We start from the raw sequence: 22,234 nt of genomic DNA, 5'->3' as shown, positions 1-22,234 counted from the left end.
TGATCAGACTAAAGTCTTTGGTTTGGAGAAGAGGATTAGGTAGCTTTTTAACAAGCCCTGTGCACCACCAGAGTGCCACTTTTGACGCTCCGGTAGCACAGTGGGCAGACCCATATCTATGAGTTCATTCAGAGCCACCCTGCTTGGCTTCTCATGGCCTCATAGATATAGTGTAAGACAATACAGCGCAAGTTGCTCTGTTGCCTCACACTGCATCAGGTCAGGGAGGCATGCCGTCGTTCTGCGGTGGGTATTTTGACACATTCCCAAATTTACAACATAGCGTAAGTCTCGGAGTGCATCTAAACCATGCACTTCCCTAGGGGTTGGCGTAACGAAGAGAAATAACTTTATTCCGCCCCGAGTTTTCCTCTTTCTATGTCTGCTGCATCTTGAACCACAGATAGGAAGAGGAAAACACCTCAGTTAATTGTTTTTGTGCAGCAAGGGACACCTTCCTGAACAAAACCAATAATTTCAGCAATGCATTCCTCTGCATCTTGCAGCACAGATAGAAAGAGGAAAATGCCTCCATTGATTGTTTTTGTGCTGGAAGGTGTCCCTTGCTGCACAAAAACATTTAACAACTCAGACACCCTTGCATCATGGTGCAAGGGTGCCTGCATTGGCACAAGGCAGCCATTTGTGTGCCTGTGCAGTGAAAGAGGACAGTAATGTACCATATCTCATAGATACAGTGCATTCATGGCCTTTTGTCTTTTGGCACTGCCCTGTGCAAAAATGTTTTAAATGAGGCCCTCAATTTTGTCAGGGAAATGGGTGGCTTTTGGGGATCTTACAGTGTGCTTAATATGTGAGGAAATAGCGAGTGTAAGTCTAACTAGATTCCATGAGATCTGAAATAAGTGGTAATGGTCGTAAAGGCAACAGCTGAATCTCTGAAAACCATTTATCATCACTTTTTGTTTTGTGGTGTATGTGAAATAAAATATATTCTGGTCTATCAGGTATTACATCTGTCAATAGTTCCATGTACAGATTAAAAATAGTTGTAGCTAGGCGTGATCCTTGGGGACTCTGCAGAAGATTGAATCAGGGTCTGAAGAGAAGTTTCAGAGTTTTACTACTTTTTTGCTCTGCAAACAGCATGATTGAACAAACTGAGGACTGTACCTTTAGTAAAAAATACAATCAAGTAAATAATGACAAATCAATATGAGTACTAAGCATAACAAAACCATGTGGTTTCATCCAGAGTACAGAAAAGGACAATTCCTCATGTGAGACAGCAGCGGACGATGCACAGCTGATTACACCATCGCTCACATCGTGCAGGTTCATTTTTAGGTTGAGCCTAGGCAGCACATGTGCTGTCTCTTTGAGGCATGTTGTATATACTTTGTGGGCTTACAGCCCACACTTCGTTTGTCCTTTAAAAATGTTGTCATTGGTTTCCTCCAATGCAGCGGCGCCTAAATACTGGTATCTTTTGACTTGAGTGCTTATGTGCTATTCCTGCAGCTCTGTTTTTTCTTGTACGTGTGTGCTCGTGAGCAGCGTGTGTAAGCATGTTTGAATTGTAAAAACTTTGATAAACTATAGGATTTTGGAGGGCACGCAGCTTTTATTATATAAGGGTGCTGTGTAATATTAAGTATCCCATCAGGTCGGTAATATCAACCTCAGTGCTACAGTATCTCCAAAACTCTTTCCAAGCCTCACTGATAGGAGTGTCTTAATCTTCCAGTTTCCAGTGGAATAAACAGACCAGAGCAGCAGCTGGCCGAGCCAAGCTGTTTTTTTTTAAATCAATGCTGCTATGCGTTTTAAACCAGCATTCGTTTTAATAGCAACTATATGATAAAATTGCCCTTAGGTTCTTGTTCGAAGGAGTATTGTTTTCCAAAGAGGCGTATTTTTGTCTGGAGGTCAGTATGTGCCTGTTTGCTTTTCCAATAACTAAATAGAAGTCATTGTGCTAAGAAGCTGCAAATGTAGAACCAGAGCATACCCAAGAATGTCATCTACATTTCATGGTAGCTACCTTCACAATGTGTTGATTGTGCTCCTATCTGACTAAAAAAAGAAATGTGTGTTTTCCAAAGTAAAAAAATAATCACTTAGCAAACATCTGGCTTGCAGAAAAATTGCTTTGACATGATTCTGGACTGATTTGTTTTGCTTCACTTCTATTAAAGCAAGGTTTGAGATCCCTCTTTAATGAAGTGCTTCTTGACATATTTTCAATATTTTGAAGCACTGTAAGCAAGTGTTTTAGCTCAATTAAGCAGCCCTCATTTAAGCAACTCAAAAGGAGAGAAGACTGAGCTGACTCTGCCAGGATTTGAATTTGTGATCTGCAGGTGATAACGGATGCCAGTGGTGAGCATTTAAATCAGTGAGACACTTTTTCACTGTATGAGGATTTAACTCTTCACCAGTAGTGGCCTCTACTAAGTGTGAGTAGTGTGGTCAGGTGAACAGAGTGGAGGGGAGGGATACAAAAACACATCTGCTCCGTCTCCTCTACACTGCAACAGGAAGCTCCCAGCCTCCCAGAATCCCCTGTCCAATCACAACACTGCATTAAGCAGCGTTGTGATTGATCTGAGCACTGTGGTTTGGCGCTTAGACAGGGGCTTGAAGGCTTTGCACTTATCCTCATTAGGCTGTGTAATGCATCCTGGTGGTGAAGATGCAAAGTACGCTTGATGGTTTGACTGGCCCTCTTGGATCGGGTCAATCATTATGTGCATTTTAGAGTGTGCTTTACACTCCTCCCCTTCCCCCTGCACTGGACAGCCTGGCCCACTCCGCCCGCCCTGCACCCGAGCAGGCAGGAGAACTTAAATGATAACAGTTATCATTTTAGTTTTCTTTTTTACACAGTTGGGTGAATTTCATTGCATGAATTTCATTGCGCGCGCTTGAAAAGCCAAATGCGTTCCAGTGCGCTCAATGAAATTCGTTTTATTTTTTTATTTATGTACATTACTCCGGTCAGCAGTGAGCCAGAGTTTACTACCCCCCACCTCTCCTCTGTAAGCAAGGAGATCGCTCAGCACCGGCCGAAAAATGGTTTAGCACAGCACAGTAACCCGACGCTCAGCATTCGTAGATTGAACATCATCACTTGGAACGTCGCAGGGATTACAAAGCTCGTGCAAAACCGAGCGGCATTGGCATTCTTGGAAGGAGCCGACTTAATTTGGACCCAAGAAACATGGGCAACAAAACCATTATCAATAAGAGGGTACGCATTATATTGCAAACCAGCCATCAAAGACAATATATTTGGAAGACCCTCAGGAGGGATATCCATTTACATCAAGCACTCGCTGAAAATTCATTTTACAGAAATAAAAACCACATCAAACATGTTTCTGGCAGGCATTGTGAAAGGTCTCTCCACGACCAACGGCCCACTTACAATACTCTTAATTAATGTCTACTACAACTCTCATGGGCCAGGCGCCAAGGATAAACTGACCCTGCTGATAAGCCAGATAGAATCTCTGCTCTTACAGTTTGCGTCAATGGAATCCATCATCCTTGGGGACCTCAACACACACAATATAGGGGTCACTGCAACACAAAGCAACCATTCCGGGGCCACAGACGCTTACAATGCCCTAATACAGACTTACAACCTGTCAACAGCACACTCTCTGTTTGCAAGGATCAAGCCAGGGGCTCTTTGGAGAAGTGTGGCTCACTGGTTAGAGCAGGCAGACCCTGAAGGTGAGGTCAGACCCGGGACCAGGGTTCAATTCCCGACGCGGCAGGGTCTTGAGCTCAAATGTCCATGGACTCGATAATTCTCGCTTCGGTGCCTGACCTAATCATGGGTTCACACTCTGCAACTCTGGGCATTAAGCTTGCTTAATCTCCACAACGGCCCCCCCGCGGCGGGATGCCTGGCTTTCACCTTGGGGATGCCCTGTAGGGGCTATCTCACAGGGAAAAGCCAGGACGGGTTCCCAAGGCAAGCGCAGAGATACCCCTTCGGGGGTTGATTCAGGCGCTATATAAGAAACATAATAATAATAATAATAATAATACAACAATCAAACGAGAATAGACTATATCATACTAAGCGAAAAAATACAAAATTTAATGTAAAATTACACAGTGCACCCGCGAAATGAAAGTGACCATGCCGCCTTAACAACTACATTGAACCTCACGTCAGACACACGCCACACGTCAAGCTGCATTGTGGCATATAATGGAGAAGACCTGCACAAACTACCAAGAAGAATTAAATGGGGGCCAGCGCCAACCAATAAGTTTGAAAAATGGAAAAAATCATGGCCAGGCTGGCCACTTAGCGCAAATAACAGGGGCGCTATAGAAGAATGGGATGGATCCGCCGGGAAACTAGCCTCACTGTTCCGAGGAGATACAATAAGCATAATCCCATGACATCCACCACATACTTTTAGAATTATCTCAGCAATTAAAGAGAGCGCCAAACAACTAAACGCCAAACGCAGAGCTTACTGGAAAACTGGCACAGCATCGGCCAAAAGGCTATTTAAAGAAGCTACAAAAAGTCACTCGAAAAAGGTCTGGGCCGCAAAACGCGAATTTATCAAGGCAAAATGGCTGAAGATCTTTGACCTGCTAAGACCCTGCAAATCCCAAGAGTTTTGGAGATACCTAAACATCCTAACTCAAGGAGACAATCACAGAGAGAACTCTCTCCATGCACGCACCTGGGTCGGCCATGTAAAAATACTGTACAAAGAAGACCGAAGTAGACCTTCCTCAAATAAAGGCCTTAACGCGAGTGAAGAACTAGACATCACCGCTCACACATCGGAAACATTGGATGACGACGCTCCCCCAGGAAAAATCTTCATTTGTACAACCCTAAAAAGAATTAGACATAATGGGGAACCGGGCCCTAATGGCTTGCCTGGCTCCCTCTTCAGGGCGGACACAGACTTCTGGACAGAAAATTTGACCCAGCTATATACAGAATGTCAGTTCTTGGGAGCTGTTCCAGACTCCTGGAGAGGGTCGCTCCTGCACCCAATACACAAGAAAGGGCCAAAATCCAACTTAAAAAATTACCGCATGATTGCCTTGTTGGACATCGAGGGCAAGACCTATGCAAGTACCCTTCTGGCGGAACTATCAAGCTGGGTCAGCACTGAAAGCCTTTTGCCCTTCTTCCACACAGGGTTTGGAACCGGGGCATCAACGGTGCACAACATAACTGCCCTCTCATATCTAGTCCATCAAGCAGTGTCTTGCAAAAGCCTCCCTCTCTTCGCTTGCTTTATTGACTACTCTGCAGCGTTCGATGGTGTTGATCGTTCCACCCTCTGGCAGAAGCTTGCACGCTTGAACATTAACCCAGCTCTATCAAAAGCAATTCAATCACTGTATCTAAGAACGTGGGTCAGAATTAAACTCTTGTGCGATTCTGCCACAGAGAAAATCGAAACGGACCGCGGCCTAAAGCAAGGGTGCGTCTTAGCCCCGTTGCTGTTCAAATTATACACAGCAGACAAGGGCCAAGCTTTGACTGGAGCCACTTTAGCAACACCAAGGATTGGGGGGATTAAGAACCAACTAATGCAATACGCTGACAATCTGGTACTCCTAGATCCCACCAAAATAGGCTTACAAAAAGCACTCACGGCTCTGGCAACTTACAATGTTTAAAATAAGCTGGTGGCCAACCCTTCCAAATCTAAAACAGTAATTTTCGGGCATCACCCCCCAAAAAAAACTAGCAAAATGGAGGCTCGGCCAGCTGACTTTGGACTGCACACAGTATTATAACTACTTGGGAGTCTGGTTTAGGGAAACAGGCCGCCCAGGAGTCAATCTTCACAATATTCAAACCAAAGGGAAAAGCATCACTTACGCCCTCTGCAAGCTACACGCCACTCTACATAGCCCCACAACAATGGCCATCCAAAGAGTTTTGAGGGCAAAATTAATGCCATCCCTTAATTACGCACGACAGGTGTTTCCAGGAAAACTAGCTAAAGACCTAGAAAAAATCCACTGCACTGCACATAAAAAGCTATTCCATCTACCTGCCTGCACCAGGAACACTCTAGTGCAATTAGAATTAAATTTGAACCAACAAAAACTGGAAGAGATGGCTTCTCTGAGTAAATATTTCTATCTCACAACAGCGGCACAAGAGAATACAATGAAGGCAGTTTTAAAAAGTATCTTCTTGGAACCTGGCAACCCTTGGTCAGCCACCCTCGCTGGGGCACCAGACCTTCTGAAACTAGCACTAGAGAACTGGGACCCCAAGACAATCAAGTACTCTGCCATCAAAAGAATATTAAAAAAGCAAGTCCGTCTCTGCTCTCGCACCTTGGACTTGGAATCGCTGGCATAAAGAGGCTTCCACGAGTCCCAAAGCCGCCCACACGGAGAGCAAAACCCTAAACTTCACCTCACGCAGGCCGTGGGTCGAGAAGCCTTACACAGGATTTTAGCATCCAGACTACACCCCCTTCCCCTCAAAGAATTACACACCCCGGAGTCGACAAGAACGGCGATCATAGAGTGCCGGCTCTGCAAAAATAAACGTGAGTCTTTGGCCCATCTCCTATTTTGCTGCCCGGCCCTACGCTTAGCTCGCAGACTTTATCTTAGGCCCATCTTGTTACTACTGGGTACGCTAACTGCAAAGGAGGCAGTCCATCTACTTTACACACTGAACATAGTGAAGCAGATGGCTATGTTTGGTAAATTCGTCCAACAGACCCGCATGAAGCTGATATCCACTCCCTGCTAAGCGACCAGATAAGCATCTGCGCCGAGGTGACATAACACCATGTGCCATTCGATTAGCTCAACTAGAGCACACACAGCCATCGGCTAAGCTAAAAAAAAACAATAAAAAAACCTATGTTGGACTGAAAGACTATGGACCGTTAGCCCCTCAGATTTTAACTGCACAGATTTTCTTTTAAAATGTTTATCCCTTTAAGAAATGTCGCGTTCTTTTGTACCTTGCTTTTAATGTAATGGTTTTGAGTAACCAAGCAATAAATTAGTCATTCAATCATTCAGTTATTATCAATTTAATTTTCCTTATTACACTGTGGGGTGAATTTCATTGCACGAATTTCATTGCGCGCGCTGAAACGCCGAATGCGTTTCAGTGCGCTCAATGAAATTTGTTTTATTTTTTTATTTATGTACATTACTCCGGTCAGCCGTGAGCCAGAGTTTACTACCCCCCACCCTGCCCCTCCCCCGTCCTGCCCCACCGCCCCATGGAACTCCCTCCACGGGCCGTTACTGGTACTTAATACAATTTTGAATGCATTCATTGAAAGATAATAAAATCATCAAGGGCATAGCAATATGGTCCCCCAGCTTCAACTCTTCCAATTGATAAATGAGGTGCTTGTGATACAGGCTGAAAGGTGCGCAAAATTTCCAATTGTGTAATTTTGCAAATTTAGGCCTAATTGGGTGAAATTAGGCTTAACTACGTGAAATGCGAATCCATCATTTAGGGCCAGATGTAAGTAAGTATATTTTACCGAGTCATAAATACCGAATTTTACCGATTCGGTATTTATGAATCGGTAAAATAGAAGGGGGGAGATGTAGGTAAAATCCAATTACCGATTCTGTAAGAATCGGTATTGTAAATACCGATTCCAGCAAGGGTGCAGTGGGTGTCACTTTGACACCCTCTTGCACCCCAAGTACTGGCATGTGTGCCATGTCGCACACAGACATGCCCTAAGGGCATGTTTGTCTGTCACATGGCATAGGTGTGCATGCACACATGTGCATGCACACCTGGATTTGGTATTTTACCACCCAATTGGATTGGGTGGTAAAATACCGAATCTGTAAGGCCTATGGGACTCAGAAGAGTCCCACCTACATCAGGAAGTTACCGAATCGGTAAAAATACCGATTCGGTATTTTACCGATTTGGTAAATTTACCGATTCGGTAAAATAGGGCCCCTACATGCCAATTACTAAATACCGGTCGGTAACGGCCGAAATCGGCCGTTACCGACCGGTATTTCGGCTCCTACATCTGGCCCAAACAACCTTATTCATGAAGGCTAAATCGGCTCGCAAAGGGCCGGATTCTGAGAATCCGGCCCTTTGCGAGTGCGATTTTTGCATTTGGGATTCAGCATCCCAAATGCAAAAATCGGTAATTGCTAAATCGCTAAATTGCGAGGAATTACATTTAAGGAATCTCTATTTGAGATTCCTTAAATGCAATTCATGAAGCATTTGAAAATTGCGAAAATGCAATTTTGGGCCGCTATTTACCGAGAGGTCAGACCTCTCGGTAAATAGCAAAAACTTAGAAAAATGCTTTTAAAAGCATTTTTCTAAGTTGCATGTTGCACACACACATGTCCTTTGGACATGTGTGTGCGCAACACCTGTTTCAATTTGCATTTAAGGGGTGCTACAGGGTGTCCTTTGGACACCCCTGGCACCCTTTAAATCGCTATCTTATTTGCGAGTAGCAAATTGCTAATCGCAAATAAGGAATACTCCCCATGCATTCCTATGGGCCTTTTGGCCCATAGGAATGCATGGGGAGTTATTCCTTATTTGCGATTAGCAATTAGCTAATCGCAAATAAGGAATCAGTGGGAATCGCAATTAATATTGCGATTCCTACATGATTACCGTTTTGCGAGTCTCAAATAGCGATTCCTTATGATTCGCTATTTGAGCCTCGCAAAACGGCCCGATCATGAATCAGGCTGTTTGTGCTATATTTTAGTGCAAAATGTGTCCTTGCATCGATGTAACATGTAAGGATGCATTTCATGGTAAAGAAATGCATGGCAAACACAGTCTCTCAAGTTTTAGCCATTTCTGACATTCTCATGCGCTCGCTGTAAAATGTTGCCATGAACAGCGTGTGATTACGCAATGTGGCATTATGGCAGAATTTCGAGAATGAGACTCAAGCTCGTTTTCCCAGTTCCAAAGATGCAAGCTCTGGTTGTTATGCCACATCCTCATGTAACCTATGTTGTAGTGCTAGTGCCCGAGTATGCCTGCCATTAATTCTTTGTACAAAATATTACATTTGAAGATATGCCAGAGTCCATAATGAACTAAACAGAGAAGAAAGCTTTGCTGCATTTTATACAACAAATTATTGCATTTTCGAAAAATCATTTGAAAAACATTTAATACCTTGTTGAAAAATTCCTAATGTAACAATATAGCCTGAGGCCCAGTTTAGGCATGACAATTAGAGATTACATTTCTCAAACACAGTCTTTCTTTTTTCATTGTAGGGTGATTCGGGAGGTCCTCTGGAGTGCAACGGACAGCTTCAGGGTGTTGTCTCTTTTGGTAAAGGATGCGCACGGGCAGGCTACCCGGGTGTTTACACCAGAGTCTGCAACTACAATGCCTGGATCAATCAAACCATGTCTGATAATTAATGCATTGAAAGTGTATAGGCAATGTTAAAAAGAGTTTCCTGAAACAAAGAAATATTATACTCATTTTTAAAACATACATGTGCACTATATAGTGTCCAAATCTTATGTACATAAATTAGCATGTGATAAATCAGGTGGCACAGTCAGTAATGAGGCATTCACATGTGTTTCATACTCCCATGAAGTCATAATTTGCCTCAGACACTTATAGCATGGTTGCTTGTGTCAGCTCTAAAAGAGAATCAAAGGTTTAATCAAACAACATACTGAAACATTTGGTGCCAACTTCCAGCACATTTGTGATATCAGTGAAACATATTGAGACATCCATGGAAAATATAAAATGTAACCTCATCTCTATAATTAAGTACTTGATTTACATTACAGTGTATTGAAATGTAATTGTCCTTTGTAGTGCTTCGATAAATATATTTCTGCATATACACCAGTAAATCTATTAGTGAATGAAGTAATTGATGGGAGTACATGCTTTGTGTGTTGGAGGTGTTGGCTACAAGTGTGCATGCTTGACTGCAGGCTGTGTGTCTGAAGTGTCTGCAGTTTCTACAAGTGTATGGGGCCACATGTGTATGTTGGAGGAAGACTGCAGGCTTGTGTTGAGAGGTGCATGTTTTATATGTCGGATAGGGTTCAGGGTGTATATATATGTCTAGGGGTACAGGCTATGTTTAGTGGGCTGCTGTGTCTGGGAAAACTGGCTATCTGTTAGAGGCCGAAGTATACTAAAGCCAGGGGAGTAGATAGAAAAAATGAATCCCCCCCACTTGGACCCGCATCCGAATGGCTGAGATTGAGACCGTTTCTCTAATCTCCCCCTTTTCATCTCTCTTCTCCCTTCCCTTCTTTTATCTCTCCCTCTTGCGTCTTCCATTTACACCCCTTCCCTCATTCTTTTGTCTTACCCTCCTTTGTTTCCGCTCTCTCCTGCCTGCCCCTTCCCATTTACTACTGCCCCTTCTTCTCTCCTCTCCCCCTGCTTGTTTTGCACAATCTCTCACTTCCAATCACACATTTGCCTCTCTCCTCATCTCCCATCCATCTTTCTACTCCTTGTTATCTGTTCCCTTTTCTCACCGGTAACGCCTCTTCCCATGTGTCTCTTTCTCTTCATCACCCCACTCCAGTTGGCCCTGTTTATCGCAGTCATCCTTCTGCTTTCCTTTATCTCTCCCCTCTCTTCTGGACATTTGAAATAACAATAAACATGTTTTGGCTAGTGAGGTACCCCTTAATTGTATCATATGTTTACTAATGTGGACACAAAATAACGTGGTTGATTAGTAAAAGCAAGTTAGACTAAATAATGGCATGTTGGTATTTTTATCCAGAGTAATATAACCATTAAATATAAAAAAAATTCTCTTGGCAGATAAAAAATGAAGTTCTAACACTTTCTACAGTGAGCTATATGCATTTTTGGTGTTATAAAAAGTGAGTGACATAGTTTCTGCAGTCCTAAACGCCTGGGTGTGAAAGAAGTTTTCGGTCTTATTGTCAGGTGTCACTTTCAACTTATGAATTACATGAGTATACTATTAGTGTTTTGAAAGAACAGAAATATATTTTGAGCCTGAAATATTTAGGTCAATCTACCCGCATGGAAAAAACACTGCAGGTGATGCGCATTATCAAAGGAGTGGAGGGAAGCAACGTCATTTATGGCCTCGCTCTCTAGCCTGTTAAACACAACTTCTTTTAAACAGTGGTGCTGCAACAATGTTCTGAGTGGTAATGCTGCCATCAATGTTACATCACAAAACTCATGCAGATTGTGTAAAATTCAAGTGTCACACAAAGAACAAGTGTAGAAAATGAGCCACATCTATTCAGAGAGTGGTATAGGTCTGTATGTAGCTGGTGGTGTGTTTAGGATCACACTGACACAAATACATTATTAAAGCATGGTGTGGTAGCACACTGTCATTTACAGACAGCACATTCTACATTGAAATGGGCACTAATTCGTACAGAAATCCATTAATACAACTATATAGAGCACAAATGATAATGTGTGCAATTGTTGTTCATTGGTTGTCATTTGTGAAAAACCATAATTGATTTATGTTGATCCTATTAAAATCATTGTTTCCAGCACACATGGAATTAAAGAACAAATTGACTATTTTGTGCATTCAGGACTGCTAATGCATTTTAAACATGTGTAGAGTTCATTAATCGGTATTTACATTTTGCTGTGTGTTTTAAATAAATGACGCCCTATAGCCTTTCTTTTCATGCCAGCAAAATTGCCAAATGCCTCACTTTTCAAAATCCTCTCGTATTGTAGTCAAAGCAACAAAAAAAAGCCTAGCTGCATGTTCAAAGAATAAACATCAATTTGATAGAAGCGAAATGCCAGGCTGTTTCTGTCTTTGAATGTGCAGCAAATTTGACAGGATAAAACTAACATTTAAAGGCTTGTTCATTGCGTCTTTACCTTCGGAACTCGAGCATGGTTGTTTTGGGTGTGTTACAGAATTCTCCTTCTCTTCAGTGCCTATGCTATTAAAACAAACCAAGTCTTCGGTGATGCAAGCCAAGACTTTTTTGGCTGTCCTGGAATTTATCTCACGGTTTCTCTTGTTGGACAAGCCGGCACTTAGAGCACCTCTGGGGGTGTAGTTCTACACAGGCAAGCCTCCAAGAAGAGGAACGAGCCTGTGGACTACAACCCCCATAAACCTCACTCACTGCAATCGGAGAACTGAGTGACAAGCAAAGTGTTCTGTGGGTCTTGTATCATCCTCCCCTCCCCCTACTCCAGCTGCTGGAGTGGGGATTCATAGCGCCATTAAGTCTAACTTATAAAATAGCCAGCTTCTTCCCGGACAAAATCGCAAAAATTTAGAAATCTTTTAACCAAATAACTACCCTTACTTCCTAGCTAACCACTCTCACGCCTACCCCATGGCAGTCCGACCACCAGAACATTTTAATGATCATTCTACCCTAAATGGAACATATGACAACCTTTTTATCACTCAATTGAAAAACAACGCCAATTTGACAATTTCAAACCCATGACTGAGCTAGAAGTGTTTAATATTATTGCAAAATTAAAGCCTACTTCTCACACCGAAGATCCTCTCCCTGCGAAAATAGTACATAACCTAAACCACATTATCGCCCCGTGTTGGTCAAAAATCATTAATACTTTCCTTGCCTCTGGATGTGTACCGGATTCCCTCCACCTAGGTCAAATCACACCTATACTCAAAAACCCCAAGGAAGACCTTAATGATCTCAACAACCTCAGACCTATCTCTAACATCCCGTTCCTGGCTAAAACCATGGAAAAATGCACCTTACATCAACTCAACAGGCACATAGTTCACTACAACCTACGTGTCTCCTTCCAATCTGGTTTCAAGAAAGGCTGTAGCACAGAAACTGCCATGTTCAACATTACAGATGACATCCATTGATCCTTAGAGAATGGAGATGCTGCCCACTCATCCTACTTGAGCTTTCAGCGGCTTTTGATACAGTAAATCACCCATCATTATTGGAATCACTGAAGATACGCTTCAGTTTCAATGGAACAGTTTTAAAATGGTTCATGTCTTATCTACAACACCAAACACAACAAATCAAAATCAGGTCCTGCCTCTTGAACCACACACCTGTCACTCTTGGTTGTCCCCCAGGGCTCAATCCTCCCCCCTCACTTTTCAACCTCTTCATGGAACCCCTTACTATCATCTTAAAACAACTGGAGAGTAAATATCACCTCTATGCAGATGGCACTCAACTCTACTACAAAATCAAATCGCACAGTGACATCCTTCATCTTAACGACATACTGTGTAAGATTAAATTGTGGGTCTACTCCAACCATCTATAATTAAACCCCATCAAAACTGAAGTTATCCTGTCCTCTCCTAAAAGTAATCACCTTCCAATCCAAGGCTGGACTAATGACCTGAAGTCCCTAAATTGTTCGCTCACTCTATCCAACTCCGCGAAATCCTTAGGCTTCACCCTGGACAAATATTTGTCTTCGAAGGATCATATCAATAACTCAGCCAAAGGAGCACGTTACATACTAAAACACCTAAAAAATTAAACCATTCATCCCATCAGACGATTTCAAATGGGTTTTTCAATCTCTGGTTCTCTCCAAACTTGACTACGGGAATGCTATTCTCACAGGGACCCCCAAAACTCACTTAACCGCTCTCAGATTAGTACTAAACATGGCAGCCAGACTCATAACAGACTTTAAGCGGTATGAACACATCACCCCTGCCCATAAGTCCCTAAACTAGTTTCCTATTGAAGGAAAATTCATCTACAAGACTGCCTGCATCACCCACAAAGCACTTCCCTTTCATTCCCCTGACTATTTAGACAACAAACTCACAAAAGCAGGAAGTACCAGGACTATGAGAAGCTCCACCCTCTTCTTCTTGTGCCTCCCAAATTACAAAGGAAAACTACCCAGGCTCACTCTTTTTCAAGGAATGCTCCAAGCATTTGAACTGGAACCCATGAACAAACTGAACCTGGTTTAATTGGGCTCTCTTGATCTGTTCAGTCGCCGTTGATCGGTTGCCTGTTTCTTTCTTTGTGTTTGCCTCTATTGTTCCAGATGTCCTTCTCTCCTTGGACTCTAATTTATTTTTGAATGGACCTCACTTCAGTAATTTTCACCCCATGGCCATACCATTTTCCTTTTATGTGTATATATTCCTGTGTGCTCCTCACGCTCTGTAGAACTATACTTCCCTTGTTTTTATATTTTATGTAACATGAACCTATGATTATTGCCCAGTGACTGATTATTGCCTTGCTCTTGATTCTGTAAAGCGCTCTGTTACCTCAGGGTCCAGCTAGCGCTATATAAAACCTTTTAAATAAATAAATAAATAAAATATATCTCAGGTCACTGCACTTAGAACCAAGCACCCTGCCTTCAGGATTGAAAAGGCCTGACTTATAAGTTTTAAGTGTGAGGGTGCCCCTGCTTGAGCATGACACCCCCTACAGCCTTCAGAGTCCATTCTCCCCGGTTGTAAGTGAGAAGGCCATATAACATATAGATGGGCACCCCGTCATTACACGATGACCATCTCGAAACTGGCTGTAACGAACTCTATGTATCAAACATGTTGGAATCATACCCCCACACCGTAAACAGTGTGGGAGGTCTGATTCCAAGCACTGTAAAGACCCTCCGTTAGGTCAACAGTGCTCCAGGTACCAGTCTTCTAGACCTGGACAGCACAACATGGCTGCTGCCGACCAGAGAAACGATTCTGTCCTCCTGCTGCTGAGCCAAGCTCGAACAACGAAAGGCAGTACAATATGTATCCTGTCAGAGCGAGGTGTGACCACCTCTCAGACAGGGTTTAGTGTATTGGGGCAGGACGGGAGCGCTTGCCAGCACCACTCAGTCTACTTGAGGGGCACAATTGGTGGCCTCACTGCATAGTCCAGTTCAAACCAGCTCAGGGAGCAACTGGCTCCCTCTCTGTCACGAAACTGGACAAAGGACATGAGAGTATCCTCCCCACCGTCCAACAACACCCCTGGGAGGGAACCATGAATCGTCTCTACCCTTTCCTTAGGGTACTTAAGGGCTTACCTGAGGGTGGGTCCCTAGATTCGTCGTGGGACACCATTCAATTCAGACACCACTTCAACTTCGACCTTCTGGGCACTCTGGACATTGATGGACTTCGCTCTAGGCATCAAGGCTGCTGCTCCTGATCTCTTCACCCTGCTCGTCTGCTGCAATGCCCATGCATGTGCTCCATACAAGAAACCTTCCAAGGCCTGTGGGCATCCAAGATACTTGAAAGAATATCCCTTGAAGTGAAGGAGTCACTTCCTTGCATCTGCAGGCTCCGCAACTAAGCTGACGAGTCTGCTGATCCTGGGCTCTCACAGACTCTGAAAGGCTCAGCAATACAGGTGGTAGTTATCCACATCCCACGAGGCCTGTCCTTCCTCTCACCAAGTTTGAGGCCAGTATCCCTCATTGGAGCCACAGGAACAGAAACCCTGTGCACCTCGTCGACTTGCTGTTGCAAAGACTTGTTGGCTCCAAGTAACCCCAACCTCAAGCAGTTTCAGTGACCAGAATCTTCAACCACAACACATTGCTTGCACCGTGGGCCTCCTTCTTTTGTCAGCTGCTCGATGTCCTCTTGTGACCCTAGTGCCTCCGGCCTTTGGGTCCTGTTGAGGGTTACATTTGAGTTCTTTGGGCTCCCCTGATTGCTCGGGGCCTGCCCTGGCTTCCCTGCTTGTGGTAAGTCTCCTGGACCTTTCTGATCCCAACATTGCACCTTCTTCAACTCACACATTGGTCGCGGTTGCCAACGCTTGCTGGTGCTCCCGCTAGATATGACCCCTCAACTCTCGACATCTAATGTGGGACAGCTCGTGTACAGCTGTTGGTCTTCCACAGCATTGCCTGGTCCACACAGCTGCAGTTCCAAGGTCATCCTGCAACACCCAACATCGGTGGTCATTCGCCTTCGTGCCTCCTGGTCACTCCTGCTTGCAGATTGTTCACATCTTGAACCCACCTTTGGGTTCCACCAGACACTATCACCTTCTCAAGCAGCGGCATCTTTTTGAAGTCCTCCATTGGGATCAACATCAGTTTCCAATGCATGTTCACACCTATGCACCGATTTCCCTGGTGCAGGTATCCTGGTTCTTAAGGTATCCACAGGTGGGGTGGCTCTTAAACCTCATGTCTTCCACAGGATTTCTTCAGGGTCCACTGGGAAGGGTCCTCTTTCTCTAAAATTGCAACTGCGACTTAGATGGTGATTTGTACGAAGAACACGGTCGTGTTCCTACACTGCACATGACCTCCGCGGAGCTCCTAGATACTCACCTTGGGTGATTCTTTGGGTCCCCCTGCACTTCTATGCCCTCTGAGTACTGTCTTGTTTTTCATTTATTCTATACCTATAAGATTATGTTCTGGTAAAACAAGCTGCTTTACACTCCTTATGGACTAAGCCTGAAAGCTGATCTCCACAGCTATCACTTAGACAACCCTAGCAAGCTCTCTAAGACCACTAACATCACCATAAGGGTTGCATGGATCAGTGCAAGGTGTCCACTTACGTAAGTGTACATCATATACTGAGCCAGCCTCTCACAACAAGTAATTAATAAGTTGTCACCCAGTGTCCATGCAAAAATGATCCATTTACAATTAATCATGAGTTCATAATCAATAAAACAAGTCCAGTTAATCTGTTAGGATATGACTTGCTCAGCAAATTATATTGCATAATTTACTGGACACCGGATTGTGTCACCAATGAATGGTGAGGGCTCTGATTTTAAAATAAAATCACAAGAGTTGAGAGTTTAGATGTTCCAAGTTCTTTTTTAAACAGATATTATTGGGTTTTAAAAAAGACGTTTGGCCACATGGGCAGCGAAGTACATAGAGGGTGTTGAACTATAGATGTTCACAATTTTTACAGGCCTCCAACTTGAAAACTCACTGTGAACAAGGAGGTTTGGGAATTTTCAGGAAAGAGATTGTTTTAATTAAATGTGCAAACCCAATGCAGAATACTGTGACACCAAATGCAGTACATCCCCATGCTCTTCAGTACAAGCTTACTCGGGTGAAATCCCTCTCAAATGCATCATGTTATTGATACAATGATTGGACAAGGTATTCTAAAATAAGTTTTAGGGAGTACATGTAACTCCCAAATCATTGCAATGAAGAAGCTAAATGGAAAATGGAGGATAGTACAGTACCTATGAAAAGTTAATGATTTAGAAATTCCTTGCTGTCCCATGATACTAAATCTTCCAGTAGCCCAGGCACAGAGGCTCAGTGATTTACAGTAATTGATTTGTGTCAAGCATTTTTCTCAATTACTCTTCATGAGAATTGTCAATTTATCTCTGAGACGAGATTCCATAATATAATTTGGATTTGTCTACAATCTCACAAGGCTGTATGGAAAATTCTTCAATCTTTTTCCACATCTTTCTTCAGGATTTGGGAGGTCTAACTTTACCCTGTGGCTCCTTCACACAATTGCATTGCCAAACCACATATACGAAAATGGACAAAAAGTAATGAATGCTTTCAATCCTTCCTGCGGCTCAGACACAGCTTGTGTAGCGACCCTGCTGTAGGAATGCCAAATTATGAGAACTGTTTTTATTTATTGCGTCATGAAAGAGAAGGATGCACAATCCTCATGCAGAATCATGAGGGAGCCAACAGGCCCATCGCATATATTTCTCTACAATGGATGCAGTAGCCACTGCAGTTCTTGGGTGTATGGAGACTTTTGCAGCTACTTCCTTAGCAATTGTGCAAAGTGAAACAATTGTGATGGGACACACACTTATTCTGATAGCTCCTCATTCAGTTGAGACATCATTGACACATACTCATATTGAGAAGATTGTACTAGCAGCAGAAAGCATTCAATTAATCGCTGCAATACTTTGAGACATGCAACACTTATGCTTCTGCCCGGAGAGGAAACTGACAGCAAGATTGATGAAAGTGACCATAATTGAATTCATGTGACAAAATTGTGTGCCAAACCAAGCCCAATTATTCAAGACGTAATACTTGAATTGGCTGATTTTATTTTATTTGTGCATGCTACTTGTCAGGGAGACTGTCAATCAAATATTTTTTTTCATAGGCTACAGCAAGAAAAGAAACGAATCCAGCACAGACAAAATCCAAGTTTAAACAAGCATTAATTAATAAGTAATTTCCAAGAGCGGAGAGGGTTCATCTATAAGCTGTTTCGCAGGACACTCTCAAAAGACACCTCTCAGCATTTCATATTTATATGCTTTTGTCTCAATAGGGTTACATGTAACCCTGGGCATATTTTGCATAATGGGGCTATGCTGCAAACAAACTCTGTGGAACTCCGAGGAGCTCTGCAACGCCGCCCGCCTCCACCCCTCCATTAAGAAGTAAGACAACAGTAATTAAAAATAAAGTTAAAACCAGTCACCTCTTTACAGCGGAGTCCCCGGGCTGCCCTCCTCTTCTTCCGTACTGGTAATGCTTAAGAAAACTGTGCATGCACACGCCCGCGCTTTCGCATTTCACGCAAGAAGGTAAATGGTTTTAACTTCATTTTTTATTACTGTAATCTTACTTCTTAATAGGGAGGTGGAGGCGGGGGCTGGCCAACTCCGCTCTGCTGTGGAATGTGCAGAGATTAACCTTCTCCGCGATTTCCGCTGAACGCGAAGAACGCAATTCTCCGCACACTCCGCAGGTGGAGCAGAAGCCTCCGCCCGGGGTTAGTTATATGGAAACTGGTGACATACATTCTCCAATCTAGAGTTGTCAATGCTTCATTTTGTTTAGATCTGGGTGGTGATCTCCGCTCCGTTTGCGCAGTTTGTGGAGTTTTCTGCACTCTGCAAATTTTCTCCCTGCTTGTACTCACCAACCGTTAGTTGGCGAGTGCGAGCTGCACCTCGGGTAGAGTTCCTTCCCGAGCAGCAGGCAGGTTAGCATGAATGGCAGTTCATCAGCTAAGGGTGGTGAAGGATGGCACCACCCACTTTTTTGACATGACATTGGATGCTTGGGACTGGCTGGAGGAGACAGGTCTGGTGACATGCTCCAGGCCTCGGGACTCGGAACTGTTACCAGTGCAAAATAAATGCAACCGATGGAGGGCACGCAGGGGAAGGGTGGGGAGCCGTGCTTCATCGGTGAAGGCACCGGACCCAGTACAGGTCCACCTGGAGCAGCAGGAGGTGCGCAAGTGGCAACGGCCCTCCAGTTTGCTGGCTGTTGGACCTCCTCCACAATGTTGCCATCCAGGTCCTGTGACAATACAGACTCCATGCTTGCCTGATCCGGGGACCCGGGGTTGCCTCGCCTTCCGGTTATTACCCCCAAACCTCTAACATGACAATTTAGCCAGCCTGGGTCAGCCGACCTTTACACACACACTGATATGACATAATTGGTTGTGCTTCCTGGCCGAAAGCTGCGCCGTCCATGCTTAGATGAGTCTATATACAAATCTACCAAACACACTGGCTATTCTTCTATTTGCTGCTCTATACCGTCAGGATGCGAGATGGCTGAGCAGATCACCATTGTACATCCCACACTCATTAACATCATCACTTAGCTATACATTAGTTGCCGTATTTTCGGCGTACCAATTTGGGTCGACCCCCGTTAGGGGTTCGCTCTTATGAGGTTTCCATGACACAGTTGCTATCTTTTGTTTCTCCCAGTTCAGGCTCAATGGCTACTTGCAAGACGCTGCTGCCCCCTACACCCTTACCCACTGTGACATGCACTTGTTTACATAGATATAGTCATAGGCCAACCAGATAACGCAAGTTAACATCACCACATGGAATGTGCGGGGAGAGACACTACTTCGCGCAGGTATTTCATCTATGCATATATGCATCAAAAGGCTTCTGATATCGCCCTGTTACAAGAGACCCATCTGACCACTTTGGAGGCACCCAGAATGCAACATAGATAGCGGGGTGGAGTATACAGAGCAAACGTCTCATCAATGGCCCGGGGCATACTGGTCTGGGTGAGGGCTGGGGTTCCCTGGGACGAGGAGGCCGTGATGACAGGTGCAGACGGGGCATTATGTGCTCCTTCAAGCAGGCTGAATGGGCAATCTTCTGTGCTGGGCTCTATCTATGCTGCAAGCGTAGACCAGGGCGCTTTTCTGAATGACTTGTCTAGGGCTTTGTCCCATTGGAGCGATGTCCCTTGGCTCCTTGGGGGCGACTTCAATGCTGTACTCAAAACTTCATTAAATCGTGCCTTCCAGCCCCTTGGGTGCACAGCGGCAGGCTCTGTATACATGGTTGGAGCACTAGTTCCTTTCTGATTTTTGGAGGGCGCATAACCCTGATTCTCGTATGTATTCATCCTACTCACCAGTCCACAACCTGCATGTGTGTCTTGATCGTATCATCGTCTCACTTGCACTGCATCCCTTGATTATAAACAGTAACTATCCAGGGCGCACACACTGGGACCACAACCACCAGTATGTGTCAATCAGTTGGGAGAGGAGGCTCCCCTGGTCCTCAGCTGGAGGCTGCAGCCAGCCACCCTGCTTTCCGTGCTTCGTTGGGTGCATCCAAGCTGGACTTTTTTTTAGCGTAACGCAGACACGACACACTCCCCATCCAATGAGTGGGAAGCATTTAAGGTGGTGACACAGTTACATTGCCTGAGCCTGACATGGAGTGTGTTTGGGCAACTGGACTCCACCCTGAGTACCCTCGAGAGGAATCTCCTCCGGCAGGAGTCCCTAACGGTTACACATCCTGAGGCTAGGGCAAAACTACCAGCTATGCAGACTGAGTGTCTCAAACTTTTGGAACAATTGAGATGCCATAACTTGTTATCTCACTCCGCACGTATACATGGCACAGCAGATATGACAGTCAAGTTGCTTGCTTACCATATTCATCACACGCATCCCAGCAATACTATACACGCCACACAAGACATCTTGGGGCTCGTGTAAAACACCCAATTAGAAGTTTAACCAGCCAAGACTCACCATTACCCCCAGGTCCCTTATGTCCTCGGCCCATTCATTACTAATGGAGATTACTATCTCCTGACAGAAAATAAAAAACAAGAGGAATGCTGGGATATACCTACTGCCCCTCCCCCCGGGAGTATAAAGGTAGTACCTACCCAGCAGACCTCCTGTTCTTATTTTCTGTCTTCGACAGAAATGGTTGATGGATGCTGTTGGTGTGGGGGGACTGCACCTGCTCCTGCTGGGCTTGAGTGGCGTTCGGTCCTCCTGTGGCTCCTCCTGTCCGGCTGCCTGGCTTCTCGGGCAGGGGTGAGGTTCCTGTTGTGTCTCCCCCCCGGCCTGCCGGGCTTGCTGGGGGGGATTGACTTCTCCACGGCCGCTGTTCCGGTTTGCCGGCCCTTTGCGGCTGGTGCGCCGCCTCCCGGTTCCTTCCGGGTCGCTGGGAGCGTCTCCCCGAGCCTGGCCGGGTGGGAGACGTGCTGCGCTGTCCTTCGATTCCCGGATCCGGCTGTGGGTGTGTGGGGGCCTTGATGGTTCTGCTCGGGCCCCCGCTCCGGGTGAGTCCCGCTTTTGCGGTGTTTTGTACAAATTGTGTCTCTGTCCGCTGTTTGTTGCAGGGCGTTGGATTCCTGGAGCGTTTACCTTTGCATGCCTCGGATGTCTAGTGGAGAGGGTAGCCCTATGGTTGGAGCGGCAGTCCCTGGTGCGGAGGTCTGTCCCGGGCCCAGGGTTGGATTCCCCGCCTCGGCAGGTCTTGAGCTCGATATCCCACGGACCTGACCTCCTCCTGTGCCAGGGTTTGTGGGTTTGGGTCCCGTCGGAGGTGTAACCCATTTCTCCTTTTTCTTCCGGGGCCCGTCTTCCTGTCCGGGGAGCTGGTGGGGTTCAGAGCTGTTTCTATGGATGACTCCTGATCCCGGATACCGAGAGCCTATTCTGTGGGCTCGGCTCTGGCCACGGCTCCGTGATTCACTCCCCCACACCCAACACTCGTGTTACTGTGTACAGTGTTTGGTGTGACTGGGCGAGGCTGCCGCTGAGGCCTGCCTAGGTGCGTACTGCTCGATCTCCGGCTGCTGTGCCCTGCCTTCCCCCGGGAGGGTGCTAGGGTGCTGGTTTCCTGTTCCTGTGCTGTTCCAGGTGGTGCCAGTGCTTGGGGCGTTCCTTCTGATGCTGCCGTCTTGTTGCTGGTGTCACGTGTTCGGTCCTCGGCATTGGGCTCCACATCCTGTGTTTGTGTGTTGCATGTGGGCTCCTGTGGCACGTTCGGTTGCAGTTCTTACGCTGGGCCTTGCCGG

At 45.1% G+C, this 22,234-nt stretch overlaps 1 protein-coding gene across 3 annotated transcripts in view; it reads left to right on the top strand.

Annotated features, from left to right (window-relative positions):
* LOC147707763 (trypsin I-P1-like) overlaps positions 1-9,416 on the top strand; it is a 173,710-nt gene extending 164,294 nt beyond the window's left edge. For all 3 annotated transcript variants that reach the window (XM_086926616.1, XM_086926614.1, XM_086926615.1), the window contains one exon: positions 9,244-9,416. In XM_086926616.1, the coding sequence (XP_086782742.1) occupies positions 9,244-9,393 (150 nt within the window). In that variant the 3' untranslated portion in view covers positions 9,394-9,416. The remainder of the gene's footprint in view (positions 1-9,243) is intronic.
* The last annotated feature ends 12,818 nt before the right edge of the window (positions 9,417-22,234 follow it).

The sequence above is a fragment of the Lissotriton vulgaris genome, chromosome 6 (assembly GCF_964263255.1).
Source record: "Lissotriton vulgaris chromosome 6, aLisVul1.2, whole genome shotgun sequence".
Classification (NCBI taxonomy): Eukaryota; Metazoa; Chordata; class Amphibia; order Caudata; family Salamandridae; genus Lissotriton; species Lissotriton vulgaris.
This window is presented reverse-complemented; position numbering and strand designations above follow the sequence as displayed.